General features: G+C 43.9%; 1 protein-coding gene across 2 annotated transcripts in view; it reads left to right on the top strand.

The window, feature by feature from the left end:
* The window catches only part of VTI1A (vesicle transport through interaction with t-SNAREs 1A), a 282,397-nt gene that overhangs the window by 149,521 nt on the left and 113,659 nt on the right, over positions 1-19,217 (top strand). For both annotated transcript variants that reach the window (XM_080913583.1, XM_080913582.1), the window contains 2 exons: positions 17,027-17,097; positions 17,708-17,769. In XM_080913583.1, the coding sequence (XP_080769709.1) occupies positions 17,027-17,097; positions 17,708-17,769 (133 nt within the window). The remainder of the gene's footprint in view (positions 1-17,026; positions 17,098-17,707; positions 17,770-19,217) is intronic.

Genomic DNA, 19,217 nt, shown 5'->3' with positions numbered 1-19,217 from the left:
CCCCAAGGCCATGCATGGACTCTGGTAAGAAGTAACCCACACTAATTACAAGGTCTTGAACTTCCTGCCTCTGTATTATGTGTTACACAGGACATAACATAAGGAGTTAAAACAAGACAGGCCAATTAGAGAAATCGCTTTTCTTTAGATGATCTAATCCAGCCTGCGTAGAGTAAAGAGCATGTGACTCTCACAGTTCTAGAATTATCCTGGCTGCTTTAAGCTTTACAGCCAAGAAAGTGTTTAGCGCTGTTCCCCCATGTCTACTCTTCATCCCTCTTTTCCTCTTGCCTGTCTTCCCCTCATCCGAGGAGCATGGGATGTGTTATATGCCAAACATTGTGTAGAAAGAAAACCACACACAACAGTACCCTGCTGCTCGGTGGCACCAGAAGAGAACAGACTGAAGAGTGATATTGGGTTCCGGGTCCATCAGTGGCAGCAGGAGCTTAAGCCAGTTGGCCTGTTCCACCCATAGTCAGCCAAGAGCATTAAGGATGCTGCCCAGCTCCCTGTCTCTCTTAGTCCCAGACCTCAGCCCCTGGAGTGAAGATGCTACCCATCTCCATCACACCAGCGTAGACAGTGCTTCAGAGGTGTGATAAATCCATGGTGACTAAACATCATCAGGTTAACAATGAACAGACACCATAACCAGGGCTCCAGAGGCAGCCCAGCAGCTAGGAGTGCTTACCATTCTGATGGAGGGCTTGGGTTCAGCTTCCAGCACCTACATGCCAGCTCATGAGTGTCTGTAACTTCGGTTCCAGGGACCCATTGCCCCCTTTTGACCTCCCTGGGTCTCTGCACTCTTGTGGAACATACAGACTCACATAGGCATGCACATAAAACACACAAATAGCTTTAAACATCTGTGGGACAACCTCCTGCCATCGTTAGCATTCACTTTGGTTTGAGCCCTGCTTGGTAGGTTCCCTAGGAAGAACAGATGCCCTTCAACATCTGCACTGGCAAATCTTGCTGGAAATGTAACCTTTCTTGTAAATTAAAACACCCATCGCAGGCCATACTTTTAGGTCAATGTGATGTAGGTTCTCAAAAGAAACAAAAGACAGGAAGGAAGGGAGCATAAGTCACACTGAGATTTTAAGTTGTATCAGAAGATACCAGCATCACTGTCAGTCATCACTGTCCGTCGGGTCAGCTCTTGGAGGCCTGGAGGGGAGGGGAGGTGTGGACTCTGAGGACAAGGATGCTGAACAGGTCAATGGAGAGCATCATTATGACGTTGATCCTCCATTTGACGGTTTCTTCCACTCAGTGCTTGAATCTTGTCTTCCACCTTGTTTCAGTGGCAGGTTTCATGTCACCCCCTCCCATTTGGGTGTGAGCTGCAGGATGCTTAGACCATGCTTTGTCCTACTTGAAATCTCCACAGTGCCTGCTACACTGCTGGCTCTCAGGAGTGTTCTATGGACTTGGATTTCTAACCTTACCTATTGACCTAAGCTTTGCTTCCATGGGCAAGTAGTTTGACCTTTCTGGAAGACTTTATTTTTACCAACTTAGATAGATAGATAGATAGATAGATAGATAGATAGATAGATAGATAGATAGATAGATAGATAGATAGATAGATAAGATGGGTAGAAAATCCATGGGATAAAATAAAAGCAACTTCAAAACTTTCCCCTTATTTCTGTGTACATATTATAAGGATGAGAGCTCTCCATCCTACCCTCCAAATAAAATAAAAGTGTTCCGACAGGACCGTGGCAATTTGCACTTTTGGGATAGTTGTTTACTGCTTTAAGATCGTGATGAAAGCCCTGTAAGGGGGGTGTGTGGGGGGTGTTCAGATGTGATCTCTTCTGAACCCATACACATAATCAGAGCCGGTCTGCTTATAAAACCATCAACACACTATTCCCCACTGCACTAGGTGTTCTTTTGAAGTCTCTCCTACCAAGCTCTGACCTCATTTCTCAAGATGTATCCACATTTTCTAAATGGGAAGTTTTGGCAAACAGAAGACAGCCTCCACATGCAAACTGTTTTTGAGTGACGCTTCCTATTTAACACACAGGGACATCAGAGAGGTAAAGCATTATATCCACGCCATCTAGTGTTAAGTGGCATTTCAGTAATGATATCAGGAGGAAAAATGGGCTTCTCCATTGGTAATAAAGATCAAAAATAATTTGTTTATTAACATTTGTGGAATATAGTGGGATCTCATATGGAAGAAGTATGAAATATTGACACATTTTCCCTGCATTGAGATGACACATCTCGATTGATATGGTGACATGAAAAACCCCAAAACAATGTTTCTCTTACACTGACATGAAGTCCAAGAGTAAAATTTCAAGAGACTAAAGTCTGACATGAACATTTCATTCATTCTCTCATAGAAAAGCAAGGTAATGCCTATGTTCAGCCACCTCCCTGAGACCAGAGAGTTTCTGAAACTTGTTGAAAGAACACAGTTTTCTGTGTTGAGTGTCAGTCCTGGGACATAGTATACAGCTTTGTGATGGATGGCTTCTTTGCTGGAGTTCTGAGAGAAGTTCTGGGATCACCAGACACCCAAGAAAGGATCAGCTGTTCTAAAACCATTGAGTCATTTAGAGCGAACAACACTGAAAGTCACAAGAGTGAAGCAGACAGTTCAAAGTACGTACATGTCCCACCCTTCTAAACAAAGAGTCAGTGATAATTTTGTGTTTATCCGTCCGTCTTCTGTTCTGCATTAAAAAGAGTTTTGCTGTTGTTATTTTTTGGGCGAGGACCACAGCTTTCTGTGCAGTAGGAAGCCTTTTTACCTTCATTGCTTCACCATTTTGAGCCTCCAGCTTTATAAGACAGTTTTTAAAGAACATATAGCATTTGGCTTTAGTAGAAGATAAAAATCCTGAAATAGATTGCCCAATTAGTAGTTTCTTGGCTTGAGCGAAATGTGTAGCAGGTTCTAGTCTCAGGGTGTGCACTGTGTCCCTATTGAATTCTTTGTTTAATCATCTCCTAAGACTCTGAAGCTTGTGGCTGTTTTGCTGTGAGAAATACACCATTCTTATGTAGCTGTCTGAGGCGGTGCTGCTGCTGTTTGTGAAGGTTTCCGTCACTTTCCCTGCACCTGAAAGAGAATGGATTTGCCAGTGATAAATGGGGAAGTTGACTAGCTAACTAATAAAGATTTGTCTTAATCAAGTATGATTTGTCAGAACAGGAGCGCACTGGGGTCAGGGCGCATGCAATGAATTATACAGCATTCACAGGAGGAAAGGACCCGGCAAGAGGCCTCATAAATATGCTGCCATTACCCACTGCTAATTCGTATTCAAAGAATGCTGCACACAGCCAGTCTCGGGGCTTCTGAGCTGTTCACCAGCTTCCTGAGCTTCTGTTTGTGTGTGTGTGTGTGTGTGTGTGTGTGTGTGTGTGTGTGTGTGTGTTTAAAAAAAAGGAAGTTTGCATTCTTCGTTGTTTTTGTCTGGGTTCTCAAGGTGAGGCAGCCTCAAAACTGAACTGGTACCTATGATTTGAAGTGGGTTATGGTGCTATTTCTTGTGTATGATTAGTTCGGTGACTGCCACTCTCATTGCAAGAAGAGACCTCAGATGCAACTTATGACCTCTCCCAGTGCCGCCTGCCTGGATTTAAATATGGCTGCAACAGGAAATGCCATATGCCTTTACAGGAAGCATGCCTCCTCAGTGAATTGTTCTCATCTTAAAATGGCTTACTGTTTGCTGAGGTTTGCTTGCATTCGATACATAGATGATATTGCTCATGTTTCTGTGAGGCCAACCTCTCTAACGTACAGTTCATGTCATTCTGGTGTGTGTATATGGCTAGCTGCTTGGATGGATTGAACGGGGCTGTTTCAGTCCTTGTTTTATAAGATTTCTTTCATTCTCAGTGTTGAGCAGTTTTAAGTACTTCGGTGAGACCAGGTGAGCTGCTGTATTCAGCTGGGTTCAGGCTGCTCCTGGGCTCCAGGGCGAGTGAGCAGCCGTCATGGCCTCTGCCTCCCTGATGCTTAAGTTAGGCAGTTAGGGATGAAGGTTTGGCTACATACACATATACATATACATATGTACCTATGTATATGGGATATAGAGTACCCCGGTACCTTAAACTGGATAGGAAGGAGGTGGGCCTCATCCCTCTTAATGGAATAGTCACAGTATTGAGCCACAGTTCCTTTGGATGGAACTAAAATTTCAATAATAATAATAATAATAATAATAATAATAATAATATAATGAATAATGATAACTCCTGAAATTTGGTAGTAGAATCTTTGCAAAGTAGTTTCTGCTAGAAGGCTTGGATGGATGTCCTACCCAAGGGGCAAACAGTTTGCTCCATATATGTTCTTCACCTGAGAAACAAATGACAGGTTCCACCTGGTCACAGTCTGGAAACACTAAACAGTAAAGGAGACAAACTTTTTCTCGGTGTGAGTTAATTATGTCTAGTGTCCAAGTATAGGGGCAGAAAGCTGAGTAACATGGAGGGAATTAGTGGGCTTTGGACAATGATTTATCTTGTTTCCTTGAAGGATGGACCCTCCAGGAAGACAAAAGTTAGTATAAACACCTAGCATCTGGGCAGCAGGACATGAGTTTGTGCCTAGCCTGGTCTATGTAGCCAAATCCTACCTCAGCAACATCTACTAAACATCCACTGTGTCCATCACTGCGTCTCCCAAGGAAACATCTTGTGTTTCCAATGTCTTTACTATCACCACAACGTGACACAGACCTCTGAGAGTAGCTTTGTGTGAAACAACTTTTTTGTGATGAGGAATCTCTAATTAAGCTAGACAAAAGAAAAAACAATTCTGTAAACAAGAAACAAAGGCTGTTGGAGTGTGTCTGGGTAGTGTATACTTAGGATAGAGAAACTGAAGCTTGTCACCCCTCCCCGACTCTGTGAAGACGCATACAGTTCTGTCCTCCTGGTCTCTGTTCTTCCTCTCAGCAGTGTGTGAGTATGGCAGGAGAAAGGACAACCAGCCAGTGGCTTAGGTTGCTCACCTCACTTTCTTCCAGGCAGAAGAGATTTCCCCCACTTTACCTTATACTTCTGTACAAGTTATGTGGTCCACAGCCTTTAAATACCCATGCTTTCCTGAGCTTCCTGTTCTCTTACTTGTTTGTCTAAAGTGTAGCTCCAAATTGCTGGGTCGGATTCTACCTGGGCGGCCGTCACTTGGCTATGGAAAGTATAGTGATTGCCATTTTCCAGAACCATCTTTCTGCGTAGAGCTCTGTCATGGGCTTGGAATACTGCCCAACCTTGGGAAAGTCACTTAGCCTTCCTGAGCCTCAGCGTCCCTTGTCTGTAAGCAGGTTACTAGTAGTCTTCCTATGGGCTATGAAGACTCAGCGCCATGGAATGAAGCGAAGCAGATGGTAAGTAACCATTGGCATTAAAGTACGAATAATCTGAAGGGAAATGAGCTGCTCTTACAGTGTTCTCTGCACAGCCTATAAACAGTAAACCTTTATTGCATATACATTAAATGAATGAACTCATACCCCCCCCCCCCGAAGGGCTTACTTAAACCTGGGTACCTTTCCTTTCCCTAGGAAGTCCCATCTCAACTTGTTCAGACTTTTGTGTAGAAGTCCAGTAAAAGGCTTGAATTTACTGCTTCCTGATGGAGCCTATTCAAATATAATTAAAAGTTCTTCTAAGAACTATGCCAATAATGTCACTGTATAGCCTCACCGCTGCGGTCCAGTAAATTCTCTGTTATATTTAGAAACAATATTGGCGTTGTTTCCTTCAACATTCTAACTCCCCCTGTCACCCTCATATCCCAGTGATTGCTAAGAAGGGAAAACAGGAGCAAGCTCCCCGGGACATACCAAGAGCTTCCAACTGCATTCTCAGGGACAGGCCTGAGGAAATGCTAGTTCAGTTCTCAGAGCAACAAGATTGTTCAGTGAGCATCACCTGATGTCACCAGCCATCTGACCAGCTAGAGTCTCCTTGTGATTACCCGGCCCTCCTTTAATGTGATGGGGCAGCATTACTTTGGGGGAATCTTGAGCTCCTGGTCTCTCTTGAGTTGGGTAGAGAAGACAGTGGCCCAGGCTCAGGTGAGAGCTCTTGCCGTCTGTACCTCTGAAGCTGAGAACTGATGGTCCCTCACACAACCGTTAAACACTGTGAAAGTGTGCCTTCAGCCACCCTCCCCTCACTGTTCCCTGTGTCTTGTATTTTGTTAATAATTTCTAGATACGGGGGTTTTGGGGTGCCTGGCATGTGAGTGGAGATCAGAGGACAAGTTGTGTAAGTCAGTTCTCTCCTCCCACCACGAGTTACAGGGGTTTGGCAGCAAGTGAGCCACCTCACAGGCCTGAATTGTGTTAATTTTTAACTCTCAGAAACCTCTCAGACTTTCAGTGCCTAAAACGTAAGATTATTCTGCCATATAGTGTTATGCAAAACTAAAATTAGTCAACCTATCTTTCTCTCTGTGTCTGTCTGTCTGTCTGTCTGTCTCTCTCTGTCTCTCTCTCTCTCTCTCTTTGTGTGTGTGTGTGTGTGTGTGTGTGTGTGTGTGTGTGTGTGTGTGTGTGTGTGTGTGTGTGTGGCTTTATAGCCTTAGGTGGCCAACCAGAACAGTGGTTTTCAGATCTAACCCAGGGAGCAGCAGTGAGCAAATGAATGTGCATTTGGTAGAGATACAGCATCTCGAGCCTCACTCCAAACCTACCAAGTTAGAAACTGTTGATATGGAGCCCAGAGTATGGTTTCGTTTTTCCTGTCTGGACACTTTGGTTCTTTGGTGGATCTATGCATGATATGTAATCTTGAGATTACAAGAGAGTTAGCGTGACTTTGGATGGGTGCAGTGAACACATCTACGTTCCTTAGCAGGAAAGATGCTGGGGCTAGCTGTATGAAGAGGAGCCCTGGACAGCTAAGGACTAAACTCTTCCGCCAGAATGTGTGTTGGATTCTGTAGCTCACATTGTCCAATAATACAAACTATATTATTCCTCACGTCAGCAAACGCCGTTTTTACTCAGAAAAGGGTGGTACAGAGGTAGCTTTGAATGAGACAACCTAAGAATCTCATTCCTAAAGTTAACTTTTTCACTGCACATGGGGGGGTGCACACATAAGCACATTTGGAGGCTGGAGGTGAACAATCAAAATGTGGTTGACTTCCTCAGAGCTCTAGGGACCCGCTTGTCTCCACAGACCAGCTCTGCACCCACATCCATGCCAAGGCTGCAGGTCAGGACTGCACACCTGCCCTTATATGTGTGCTGGGGATTTGAACTCCATTCCTCTTGCTCCAATAGCGGGCACTGAGCCTTGACCCAGCCCATTTCTTAAGCTCTTACGTAAATCTTCCAGACCAAAGACTGGAAGTAGGTCACAGCAAAGAGTTTAACATGGTTTACCGGAAGTTACCCCACTGCTCAGGATGCCTGGTTTAGTCCCCTACTGTGAGATTCTCATATCAGCAGTGGCTCACAGGTGATGTAGCTGCACAATACCAGATGAGGCCCTTTTCTGTGACCCTCACACTCCATCCTTGTCAGACTTTAAAAGCAAATAGATGCAGAAAATCCGAAATGAAGACATTCCTTGGAAGCTAAGAAGTGAAGTGTTGGTAAGATTAGCAATTGTCAAGTTCCTGTTGTCAACTGAGAAAAAAGTACCTGGTACTATAGATCCAGACCAGCAGAGAGGCCCTCTCCCCGAGGACAACTGTGGTCAATTGAAGTCAGTTGTCTAAAGCATTTTAAGGAGTTGTTCCAGGGTACTGTGACTGATTGGTGATGTCTGCCAGGCATTTGGAATCAAGAGCAATAGCTTGTATGGTTATGTATTTGGTAACTTTATTGTCAGAAGCAGTAATACTTTGATAGAAAGTTAAAGAAAATGACTCATTCCCTTAATTTTTGTTTTCAAACACTGATCATTTGTCTGATTTGCGAGTCACGTTGAAGTCCAGACTTCTCACTTCCATCGTTTCCTCTTCTGTCTGATATGATGTCCTGGCTGGTGCTTCTTCAGTGTTTATCATCCTGTAAGCCAATGCTTTGAGTTTCTTAATATGGGAGTTCAGCAACATTAATACATAACATATATTAATATTAGCATTGATATATAAGATGTGCTTTCGGCTGAATCACTGCCCATTTCCTCGGGCTTGATAACTTTCCCATTTGTCTAATCTACACATGCTTCCTTCTCTCACTTCAGTCTACATAGCTGCAAACTTTCTGTGTATATTCTAACTTCTAAATCTACGTAGGCATTTGTCCAGTTGGAATAAAAAATGAAAACCATATTCTAAAACTATCAGTTTCCATGGTAAATAGAGATACATGCATGTATGCCAGTGTCTAGATACGTGTTATATAAAGGTAACTTCCAGTTGAGCAGTAAATTTTTGTATAATCAAAAATGTACCTGTGACCTCCTTACCTCACACCATGTGAAGTCAACATGGGTCAAAACATATGATATAAGAACTAACTATGAGAGACAGCTCAGCAGTTAAGAACACTGATTTCTCTTCCAGAGGACCCAGGTTCAAATCCCAGTACCCAAATGGCAGCTTACAACTGTCTGTAACTCCAAGATCTGATACCCTCACACATACATGCAGGCAAAACAGTGCACACAAAACAAAAATAAACATATTTTTTAAAAGAACTAAACTATAAAACTCTCAGAAGGAAATGGAGAGACGGGTCTTGAAATCCTGATGGTGGCAGTGAACCCTTGGCTGTGACGTTCACAATAGAGACAACAAACAGAATTAGAGACAAACTGGACTGTGTCCAACTTAAAGGGCAACAGAAGGGGAAAAGGTGTTCACACAAAATACACTTGATAAGGCTCTACTTTCTTTTTCTAAAATATTTGTGTTTCTGTTATAAGTGTATAGAAGACAACTTGGATATATTCCAAATTTACAATTTACACCTGCATGCCTTGGCCTGGCTCCTGTGGTACCACTCACACCTGAGAGGAGTAAGATGGGGCGTTGTCTCTGAGGACATTCAGGGACATCAGGAAATGGCACAAGCTCCAGATCCAGAAGGGAGTGGGATGGGGAGGAGGTGGCAGGCTGGACCTGGCCAGACTCCTCTGTCCGGCGCCACTGCTCAGTCCTAGCTTGGGTCTGTGAGTAACAACTCAGTGTTACCTGAGAGTTTGTGTTTCCAAAGAAGCTGGAAGCCTTTTTCCCCTATGAACTCTGCCATTACAATTTTAGTCGAAGGCCTGGGAGAGATAGCTTAGTGGGCAGAGCACTGAGATGTTGACTTGTTCAGATCTCCAGGACCCACAGAAAGCCAGGAAGAGCTGTGAGCCTCACTAGTCCCAGCATTCCTAGGGTGAGATGGGAAGCAAGACAGGAAAACCCTCCAGCTCTCAGCTAGCTATCTTGATTGACACGATGACAGAAAAGAGACCCTGTTTCAAGCAAAATGGAAGGGGAAAGCTGATGCCAGAGGTCGTCCTCCGACCGCTATGTACCTGTTGTGGGATGTGGGATGTGTATGCTCATTCATACATATAGACTCACACACGAGCACGCACGCGCGCGCGCTCGCGCACACACACACACACACACACACACACACACGTGCACACTGAAAGAGAGATGTATTTTTAATCTGTTGTTGTTGCCACCAACCAGTTGAAAATGCTTAAAACGGCATTTGATTTAGAAAGAAAATGCGTGCTGGCCAGGCAGTGAGTTCTTAAGTAAGCAGACAGTTAAAGTCAGACAGAAGCAGTGGCAGAAATGTGTTCCGGGGGTCACTGGAGCACAGGAAGTGATTGACTCAGCCCACAGTGATCTCTAAAAAGCCTTCTAATTACTTTGCAGTCAATTGTCAGGTACTTTTGCAGCACTTTAGGGGGTTTTGTTTTGTTTTGTTCTATTGGGGTTTGTTAGATGTTTTTTTTTTTTTTCTTTTTTGTTTTTAGAATGAGTAATTCATTCACCCTAGAAGGCTGGATGACAGTGAACACGTTAAGTAAACACATGTTGGGTGAATTCCACGCATGAGCCTTTGGAATGTTTTGACAGCTTCCCATTCAGGTTTTCTGTCCTCATCTTGCCTTTTATGTTCTTTATTGAATTGCAAGAAGGAGTGTCCTTCCTGCTGTCCTGCTCTTGGTTCACAGAATAGAGCCCATTCACTCTCATTTTTGAATGGAGCTGTAATTAACATTGTTGCTTTTGTTTAACAACCTCAATTTACATAGTACCTGCTCATTCCAGTGTATAGTTATTGGGAGGACAGCCCCACTGACTGATGTCTCTGGGCCCTGGGAATAGTATCTGTTAATTATCTGCAGGAAACCAGTAACTAAGGGGAAGTTCTGCTACTATGACTTTGATAAAAGTAACACTAATGATTTTTTTAATTGCTTAATGATAGACGTGATCATGACAAAGCAAAGTAGAATACACTCTCAGCTGCTGTAGACGGAATGTTCAAACAATTCCCTTAAAAGTCTGTGTGCGAGTACGCACATGAACGAACACACACACACACAGAGAGAGAGAGAGAGAGTGGTTTGCTATGCATCCATGGCCCTGACTTGAAGCTTGTTCTGTTGCATATGCACTGTACCAAGAAACAGTGCCTGTGTCTGGAGCTGTTCTAGCCTACTGTTTCAGAGTTAGATCATGCAGTCTGACCCCATTTTACTTCACAGGAAACTATTCTCAAACAAGTGTTTCTCTAAAGTTAACCCAAGAGAAACCCTTCTTTTGGAATGGGTGTTAAAGCCAACAGGCAGAGCTCGGTCAGTCTGGAGAAGGCCTGTCGGTGCCGTAACCATCCAGTACCACACGTCACTGCACAAATAGCCTCTGAGCACTTGAAGCATGAATAATGCTGCTGAGGAACTGAATATTTTATTTAATTTAATCAATTTATATCACCCTATCAGCCTTTTCAGTTCTTCTGTCTTAGATTAAGAAGCACAAGAATCACAATTTCCATCCCTAAATTAGATTCAATATATAACCAAAGAGCTTGTGGGCAGTACGGGCAGCCCTTCTTTTGTCCTCCAGCACCCCTCACAGATACTCAGTATCTATGGGGTATTCAAGTGGCATGTAGACTGTGGTTCGGTGCTCACCTGTGACCTGTGCACACCCTCTCTCTACTTCTGGTCATCTCTGTCTGACTTGTAGCTATAAGGGTGGTTGTCACACTGTATCATTTGAGTGCAGTGTGGGGTGGTTGTCACATTGTATCATTTAGATGCTTTGTGGGTGGTTGCCACACTGTATCATCTAAGGGACTGATGACTAGAAAGGGGCTGCAGGTTCAAGATCTATACAAATGCAACTCTGAGTACTTTTCATCTTCAGGTTCAGAACCTGAGTGTCCCTCTGCCTCTCTCCCTGTCCCTCTATCTTACCTACTTGGCGCTGTGTGTATTGCCTCTACCTATGCTTTTATGCTCTAACTTTATTTTCAGCAGCCCATTATTTTAGAGGAGCATAATGGGAAAATATTTTCTGTTTATAGGTGGACTTATTCTCTCTGGTGCTCATGCACGCCCTAATGGGAAAATATTTTCTGTTTATAGATGGACTTACGTTCTCTGGTGCTCATGCACGCCCTAGTTTCCATCTGGTATCACTTTTGTTCAGCCTGAAGAACTGTCTAACAATTTCCATAACTTGCTACTGGGGTAAAAATCCCAACTTACTCAGTTGTCAGAAAATTCAGTTTCTTTGCAAAGGGCAGAAGTGGGCAAGTCAAGTTCCAGGATAGCCAGGGCTATACAGTGAGACCCCGTCTTTAAAGAAGGGAGAGAGGTTTGGTGGGAAGGAAGGATGCAGGAGTGAGGGACAGAGTTAGTGACGTTTACTGTATGAGCATAAGGACCCGAGATGAGATCCCCAGACCCACATCGGAATAGCCATTGTGACAGGCACCTGTAATGTTGCTGGGGAGGGGAACACGGGAGGGTCCAGGGACTCTCAAGCCCCAGGGTCAGTGCCCCACCCACACCATCTCAAAAGTAGGATGGAGAACACCTGAGGAGGACACTGAAGCTGACCTCTTGTTCCATGCACACATGCCTCACTGTGTGTTTGAAGGGTATTGGTGCTGGATGAAGACCTACTAGGTGTTTGGGGTTTTGTTGTTTTCTCCTATTTCAGACTTTGGAATGTTGTTCTGTCTTCTTCATTTTTTATGAAATGAAAGAATTAACCATCCTCCTGGGTGGTCTCCAGAATGTTCATGCATGTGTGTGTGTGTGTTAGTGCACATACAACACATGCTTGCATGCGTGTTCCCTTTAGATATTTTTATTTCCCTTTAGTTTTGAGTAACTTTGACTACAACTAGTTATAGTTTCCATGAATTTATTTTCCTCTAATTAGTTCAACTTCTTTGATCTTTAGTTGATTTTTAAAAATGCAAGTTGGGAAGTTTGGGCTGTTAATCCCTTTCATTTTCTCTAATGTCTGTGTCTGAAGGGCCATCTAATGATGAGCATAGAGGCCTCCTCTATGGATGCTGAGCTGTGTGTTTTAAGTAACTTCGCTCACCCAGTTTGGATCGTTCTGGTAACCTATAGTTAAGATTCTTCCTTCCTACTCAGTTAACCTCATAAGCTGTCTCTTCACATCCATTCTGCCCCTTAGCGTTTCCTCTTATCTCCTGAAAACCCATTTCATCTTCGATCACCTCCGACCGACGGACGGTCTGTTGGCGTGCTTGTATCCATGACATTTTCTCTTAACTATTCGGTCTTTTTTTCCCTTCCTTTTGTATGTCTTGCACATGGAGCCGTGTGGATTCTTGTGTATGAACTGCTGGGTGTGTTTGCTTCCAACAGCATCACACTGTGCTATGCCTGGGCCGTGGCGCAGCCAGAGTCTTCCAGAAGCCAGGCTGAGCTGAAACTCTCCTCAGGCAGGCTTATCTGTGGCCGCTGCATTCGGAACCTGTGCTGCTAATGCTGCTTGAAGAGAGAGGAGAAGAAGCTGTCCAGGCATGGCGGTGTACACATGTGATCACAGCCCTCGGGCTCAGATTGTAGTTCGAGGCCACCCTAAACTACATACCGTGACTCTGCCTCAAAATTGAAAACAACAAATACATGCTTGGCCTTTGATCTGAACATGGGTTAATCTGTAGTTTCATGTGTGTTGTGGCTGAGACAGACTTGCCTCTAATAGTACAAGCGTATGTGAGCATTCTCTCCCAGTCCGGCCTTCCTTCTTTGCCTCTTTCCTGGTGCATATGGGTATTGAAGGGAAACTATCAGGTCAAGCAGCTTGAACTTGTGTCATGCTCAGCTATACTGACTATGCTCTGAATGTCTATTTGGCCGCGTGATCTGCCTGCTTTCCCTCCTGGCCATAGCAGGCAGTACTCAGTCTAAGCACTTACCCCAGAGAGGAGTTGCTCACAGTCTCTCCTGTTCAGGACTTGGGTCTCTAGAACTCATCAGAGCTTTTCTGCATCTCCTGCACTTGTTGCAATTCTTGTGTCTGGTTTTCCTTGTTTCTGTCCTGAATTCAGGTACTTCCTCCATCACAGTAGAAACAAAAGCCTCTCAAAGTCGTAATTCTCAAGAGAAGAGAGATGCAAAACAAAAGAAAACCAAACCAACCAACCAACAAACAAAAACCTCTCTGTGGTAAACCACCTTCCCTGGGTCAGGAACTCCAGGGGGTCTTCAGTACTGAGTGCAGACCTTAAGTCTGGGGCACAGGACCAGACCCATTGTCCAAGGACAGTGGCTGGGAGACAGGTCTGGAAGGCTGTGTTCACCCCTCTAACTACAGCTTTCCAAAACAGCATGCCTTCTTCCTCATGTCAGACTCAGTGGCCAGAAGTTTGCCAGTCACCTGTCCCAAATTGAGATTGTGGGTAAACATCATATGTGTTCACCATCTGTGCAGTTGTTCTCTACAACCCTTGAAACACATGTTTCACAATAGCTGTCAGACAGCTCTGCTGCGAGTTTCCGTACGTGCATGCCCACAGATGTAAGCAGGCACTGTGGACGGCTCTCGGTGCTCCTAGATAGCTAATGGAGCTCTCAAGTGTCAGGAAATAACCTTGTCTCCTCTTGGCAATTTAAAGAAGACTTAACTGGCTTCCTTCACTTTTAAAAATAATTTTCTGGAAACCACATCCTTAACAAAGGTTGTAAAAAGAAAGTTAAATACAGCTGTGCTTGGGAATAATCAGTACCTTCTGAAGAGTGTACAGCTCATAGCATAATGGCTGAAATTTAAAAATATATATTTTGAATGTATCAAATGGAACATTTTGTGCTGAATTAGATCTGAGGCACCACTTTCTCCAGCTACATTTGTAGCCTGATGTAAACTTGAGTCACATCTAACTGTTCACAGGGAATATTTTAATGCGTTCATTTCTGAAGTTCAGATCTAGTTGCTTTTAAAGGCTTCCTGTGTTTGCCTTACGATAGATGCACACAGCTTGTCAAACGTCATTATTACTTTATGAATGGAGAGACCTGATGCTCTCTGAGATAGGTACTGCTTGGCCCAGATCTTATCCACATGGAGATGCCAGGCTGGTCCTACAGGAAGTGTCTTGCTAGATTTGTGGTTATCTGTTTCCTTCTTCCTTCCCATCAGAGACAGGAAAGCATTGACTGTCTTTTGTACACTCTGTGAAAAAGGATAAAGAGGAAGTGCAGTGCTACCAAAGACTCCTTGCAAGTGTGCACCTTATAAATAAAAGGGCTGTGGACTGACTCCATGACTGATTCTGTGTAATTGTAAAAGCAATTCATTTTACGTGTCTGAGTGCTGTGTTCCCGGGATCAGCCCCAAGACCTCTGCGGGGGAGGGGTGGGGGGAGGATGGAAGGACAGGAAGGAAGTCTTCCTTCCAGGAACTCATTTATCACCCCGTGCTGCCACCCAGAGCTGTGACATAGAAATCAGTCCTATTGTGTGCTCCCCATTGTTTCCTAACCTCGAGATGGTTAATGGTCAGAAAGATGCTATTTATGAAGTGTGCCTGTCTCAGGCTGCACCGCAAGTGCATTGCAGCTGTTCCTATCAGAGACCTCAAGGCAGTTTAAGGAACTAAGGAATATAGTCGTGGCACCCCACAGTTGCCATGGTTTCAGGTCTGTGTGCTTGAATTCTTCCTTTCAAATAATATTTATTAGCTTTATTTTATGTGTGCAGGTATTCTGTCCGTATGCATGTCTGTGCATCACATGCCTGGTGTCCTCATATCTATGGGACAAGTTACAAATAGACAGCTGTAAGCTGCCATGTGGGTGCTGGAAACTGACCTCCTGGAAGAGCAAACCATGCCCTAACCACTGAGCAATCTCTTCAACCCTCTTGAATGCTTTACTAGTGTTGTTGATGAGTGCTTTTATCTTAAATTACTCAAGAAAAATCAAATTAACTGTCTTATAATTTCCCTAAATATCTCATGCTGACAAATGACTGTATTGAAAGCAATCTCCAATTTGCCTGGTTTGACACTAACGTTTTACTCTGTTGGTATCTGTTTTGTCCATAAGACTGATCATTTCTAATCAACCCGCCTGGGGTTTTCTTTACTGATGTCTTAAAATATAAGGTAACAGCCAAGAAATATGGACTTTGTCCCCAACAAAGATGACCAGAGCCATGGTTTTGCAAGACTCTCCTTCCTTGCCAGAGGGGGTTAATACTTGTTAGCCAAGTCACATCCCACCCAGGAAGCAAGGAGTCTCTGGGTGGCTTAGGACTCCAGGACCAGCCTGACTCCTGACCTCTTAGTTCATTGATTCCTTGAGTAAAGGATATAGATCGGATCTGAGGGGAGGTTTCCCCTGGAGAAACTGACAGGCTCAGGGCTCTTATGCCCGCTCTCCAGCCTTGCCGTCCCCAGGGCTGAGCAGGAACCTCAGACCTGGTTGGTACTTCATCTCTTTATCTCATACTTTAATTTCTTCATTTCTTCCATGAATACTGACAAGATATTAGATACAGTATCAGTAATCTCTTCCATTTGTTTGAAATCATGTATCGTTATGCGGTCTGTTCTGATAGGAAGTAATAGTGTTTTCTTGAAATAATGACTTGTGGTGCTCATACATGTTTTAAAGTCTTGTTATAAATTAATTACAATTGTTATATTTTTAATGATTATAGGAATTTAAAGTGATAGAAGACCTATGGCAGAGTTGGGTATTTCTGATAGTTTCAATACAGAAGCAGTATGAAGGATGCTCAATTTCGGTTGCCTCCTACTCCATCCTTACTTTGGTCATATGTCTGCTAGGAGCCCTGTGTGTTACACAGCCGTACTTTATAAATAAACTGTTTGAGAGCAATGGCCAAGCGTTGAAATCTATCACGGAAGAAATATGTTATGTGGAAAATGATGGGCTAGAAAGGCATTGTCAGGCTGTGAGGGTGTGACAGGTATGTGTGCAGCAATGCATCTGTCCATTTTTATGGTACCCAATCCCAACAAAGGCAAGTCAAGTTTCTTTCTTCGTAAGATAGATAGGTACCTCCTGGCAATGATGAATGGAGCTGGGGGAAAATATCATTCAGAGCAACTGTATATTCACAAGATCGGGTCTTACTTAGTGTCTTGTAAAATGTCTGCAGCCATAGGAGAGACTGCCAAGAGCCAAGCAAATGAAAGCATCACGGTTGTTGTAAATGGACACTGACTTACATAGGTAAACAGTGCCATAAGAGAGGGCGGGACCTCAGTGTAAAATCGAAGGCTGTGCTCCACAGTGATGAAGTAATTCATCGTTACACCTAGGCCCTCCACCTTGCTAGGAATTTCCTGGAAGGACCTTGGACAGGTCACATCACCCCAAGTCACTGATGCCATGTTGGCTGCAGTCTGTTGGATTTTTAAATTGCATCCAGACATTGCAAGACCGGAAATTTATCAGATACTGTATTTTTTAATTCAATAATTAAACTTATCTGGTATGTAAGGCACACCTCTTTGATCTTGGGAATATCAAGAGTTCTTCATGCACCCCAAGATACTGTTCATTACATTTTCATTTCTTATCCACAGAGCAAATTGGCCAAGAGATGTTGGAAAACCTGAGTCATGACAGAGAAAAGATACAGCGGGCACGTGAACGAGTAAGTATGAGTCATTCCTTCACACACGTGCATAAATGAAAAGACATCACAGGGACGGACACGGCTAGTGGGAGCACAGCCGGGAGGATGTGTGTGAGGGTAGGGTGGGTGGCCATGTGCAGGAAGAGAAAGCAAGGGTTTGAGATGAAGGGGAAAGTAGCCAGCTCTCTCCTCATCTCAGAATGCCCCCGAGTAAATATTTAATTAACTCCATGACTAAGAAAAGAAGGCCACTGAGGGAGATTTTGGAGTGTATCAATCTTTCAGAACAAAGATTGTGAAAATACTGACCTTCACCTTCCTTGGCTTCATTTCATTCCCGTTAACATTTTTAAGACTGGGCATACTCATACATTAAATGTTAATTACCGCAGGAATTTTAAGCCCTATCTGTGTGGGAGGCATGCATTTTCTGTCTGGTTCAAGTATCCATCCTCAAGCTCTGGGGACCCTCATGGAGTTCTCTAATCTCGGGAGTTGAAAGTCTGTGCCTGTGCATGGCATCTTACCGCTTGGCTCTTCTCCCGTGGAACTCAGTTATCCTTCAGCGGATGCTCTGGAACCACCCGGTTCCATTATCCTTTGCTTCTACCCTGCTTTTCCCTTGTAGCTCCGGGAAACAGATGCAAACCTGGGGAAGAGCTCCCGGATTCTGACTGGGATGTTGCGAAGGTAAGAGCCAGGTAGGGAGTGATCTTCTCTTTTTCTCTCTTTTTAACTGTGTTTTCCTCCCCTTGGGACTGAGTATTTTATAGGCTGCTGGGATTCTGCCTTTCCCTCCTAGGCTGGGTCAACAAACACCCTTTGGAAATAACAGAGCACTGATGTTAACCCTTTTTTGTCAGAGACATATTATGGGTTACTCAGATTAGAGACAAGACTTGAGCTGGGGGGCCTACCTCAAGCTATGGAAAGAATTAGGGTTAGACAAGAAGCATTTTTCTATAGCCTGAGGAAGGCCCATGGCAAGAGCATACTGACTTTCCTCTCACTTCTGACTGAGGGAGTGCAGGCCTGCCATCATCCGGAGAGCGCTGGGTACGGGTTCTGCTCCCTGGCGTCTTGCTTCATTGCTGAGAAGAGGGTTGCTTGGGAAACAGTGTGACTCAGGTAGACACTTAACGTTGATAAGAATGTCACAGGCATCAGTGTAATCTGAATCCATATGTGCCCACGACAAATATTTGAAGTACTTGCATGTGTGGCTAAGCTTTGATTGGTAGAAAATACTGGGAAGAATTTAGAAAGGTAAATGAATAAAGTCAGCTTATATTCTAAGTCTGTTCTATACATATTTTACACCAGTGCTCTAAAAGGTAAAAGGATTGTTCACCATGGTCATGTGAGTGTGGAACTGTAAGTGTCCCGATGAACAAGGAGGTGCTGAGAGTGAGCCAAGGAAGAGCACACTCTGCTTTTCTGACAGCTCTTTAACACGGCTCAAGGCCTCTCTGCTTGAACGTCCATGTGTAGGAATATACTAAAGCTGTTTGCAGTGCTAAAGGTTTTCTGTGTAAGAACAAGTAAATGTATAATTGCTGCTTGTGGGGGCTGATGGGATTTCTCCATGACCCCATCAGTGGTGAAGCCACAGTTCCCAGCATGTTTCCAGCCAAGCTTCTTCTTCCCACCCTGCCCCTTCCCTGGAGGCACCTTCCCAACTCAGAAACAAACCCTGCAGGGCCTCTCTCTGCTTTAAGAGCAGTGCATAACTGACCTAAGACTCTGAGTCCAAGAGAACACTAGCAACTGAAGGAATGCATCAGTGCCTAAAGACAATAAAAAGGAGGGCTGTGCCTCCTGCTTCTCTGGGAGGCCCCTGCGATATGAGCTGTAACGAGCCTTCTGCATGTGTCTCCATTTTGTCAAATCTCATTAAAGAGTCCTCCTGCTTTTTGTCGATTGAGCTGTCCAGAAATCATTCATCATTCTCAGTGTAAAAAAAAAATCATGTGGTTATTTAAATAATATCATATTAATGTTAAAGTTCAGCTGTCACTTCATGGTATGGCTTAATCAGATGTAGCATTTAGGAAAAATAGTTTATTCTGGCTCTTCATGGCTTTCAGGTTGGCAGATTCAAATAAGGATTTATGGCTTTCTAAACCCAGTGGTTCTGC

The sequence above is a fragment of the Micromys minutus genome, assembly GCF_963924665.1.
Source record: "Micromys minutus genome assembly, chromosome: 2".
NCBI lineage: Eukaryota > Metazoa > Chordata > Mammalia > Rodentia > Muridae > Micromys > Micromys minutus.
The sequence above is the reverse complement of the archived record's forward strand: the minus strand, read 5'-3'. Positions and strand labels throughout refer to the sequence as shown.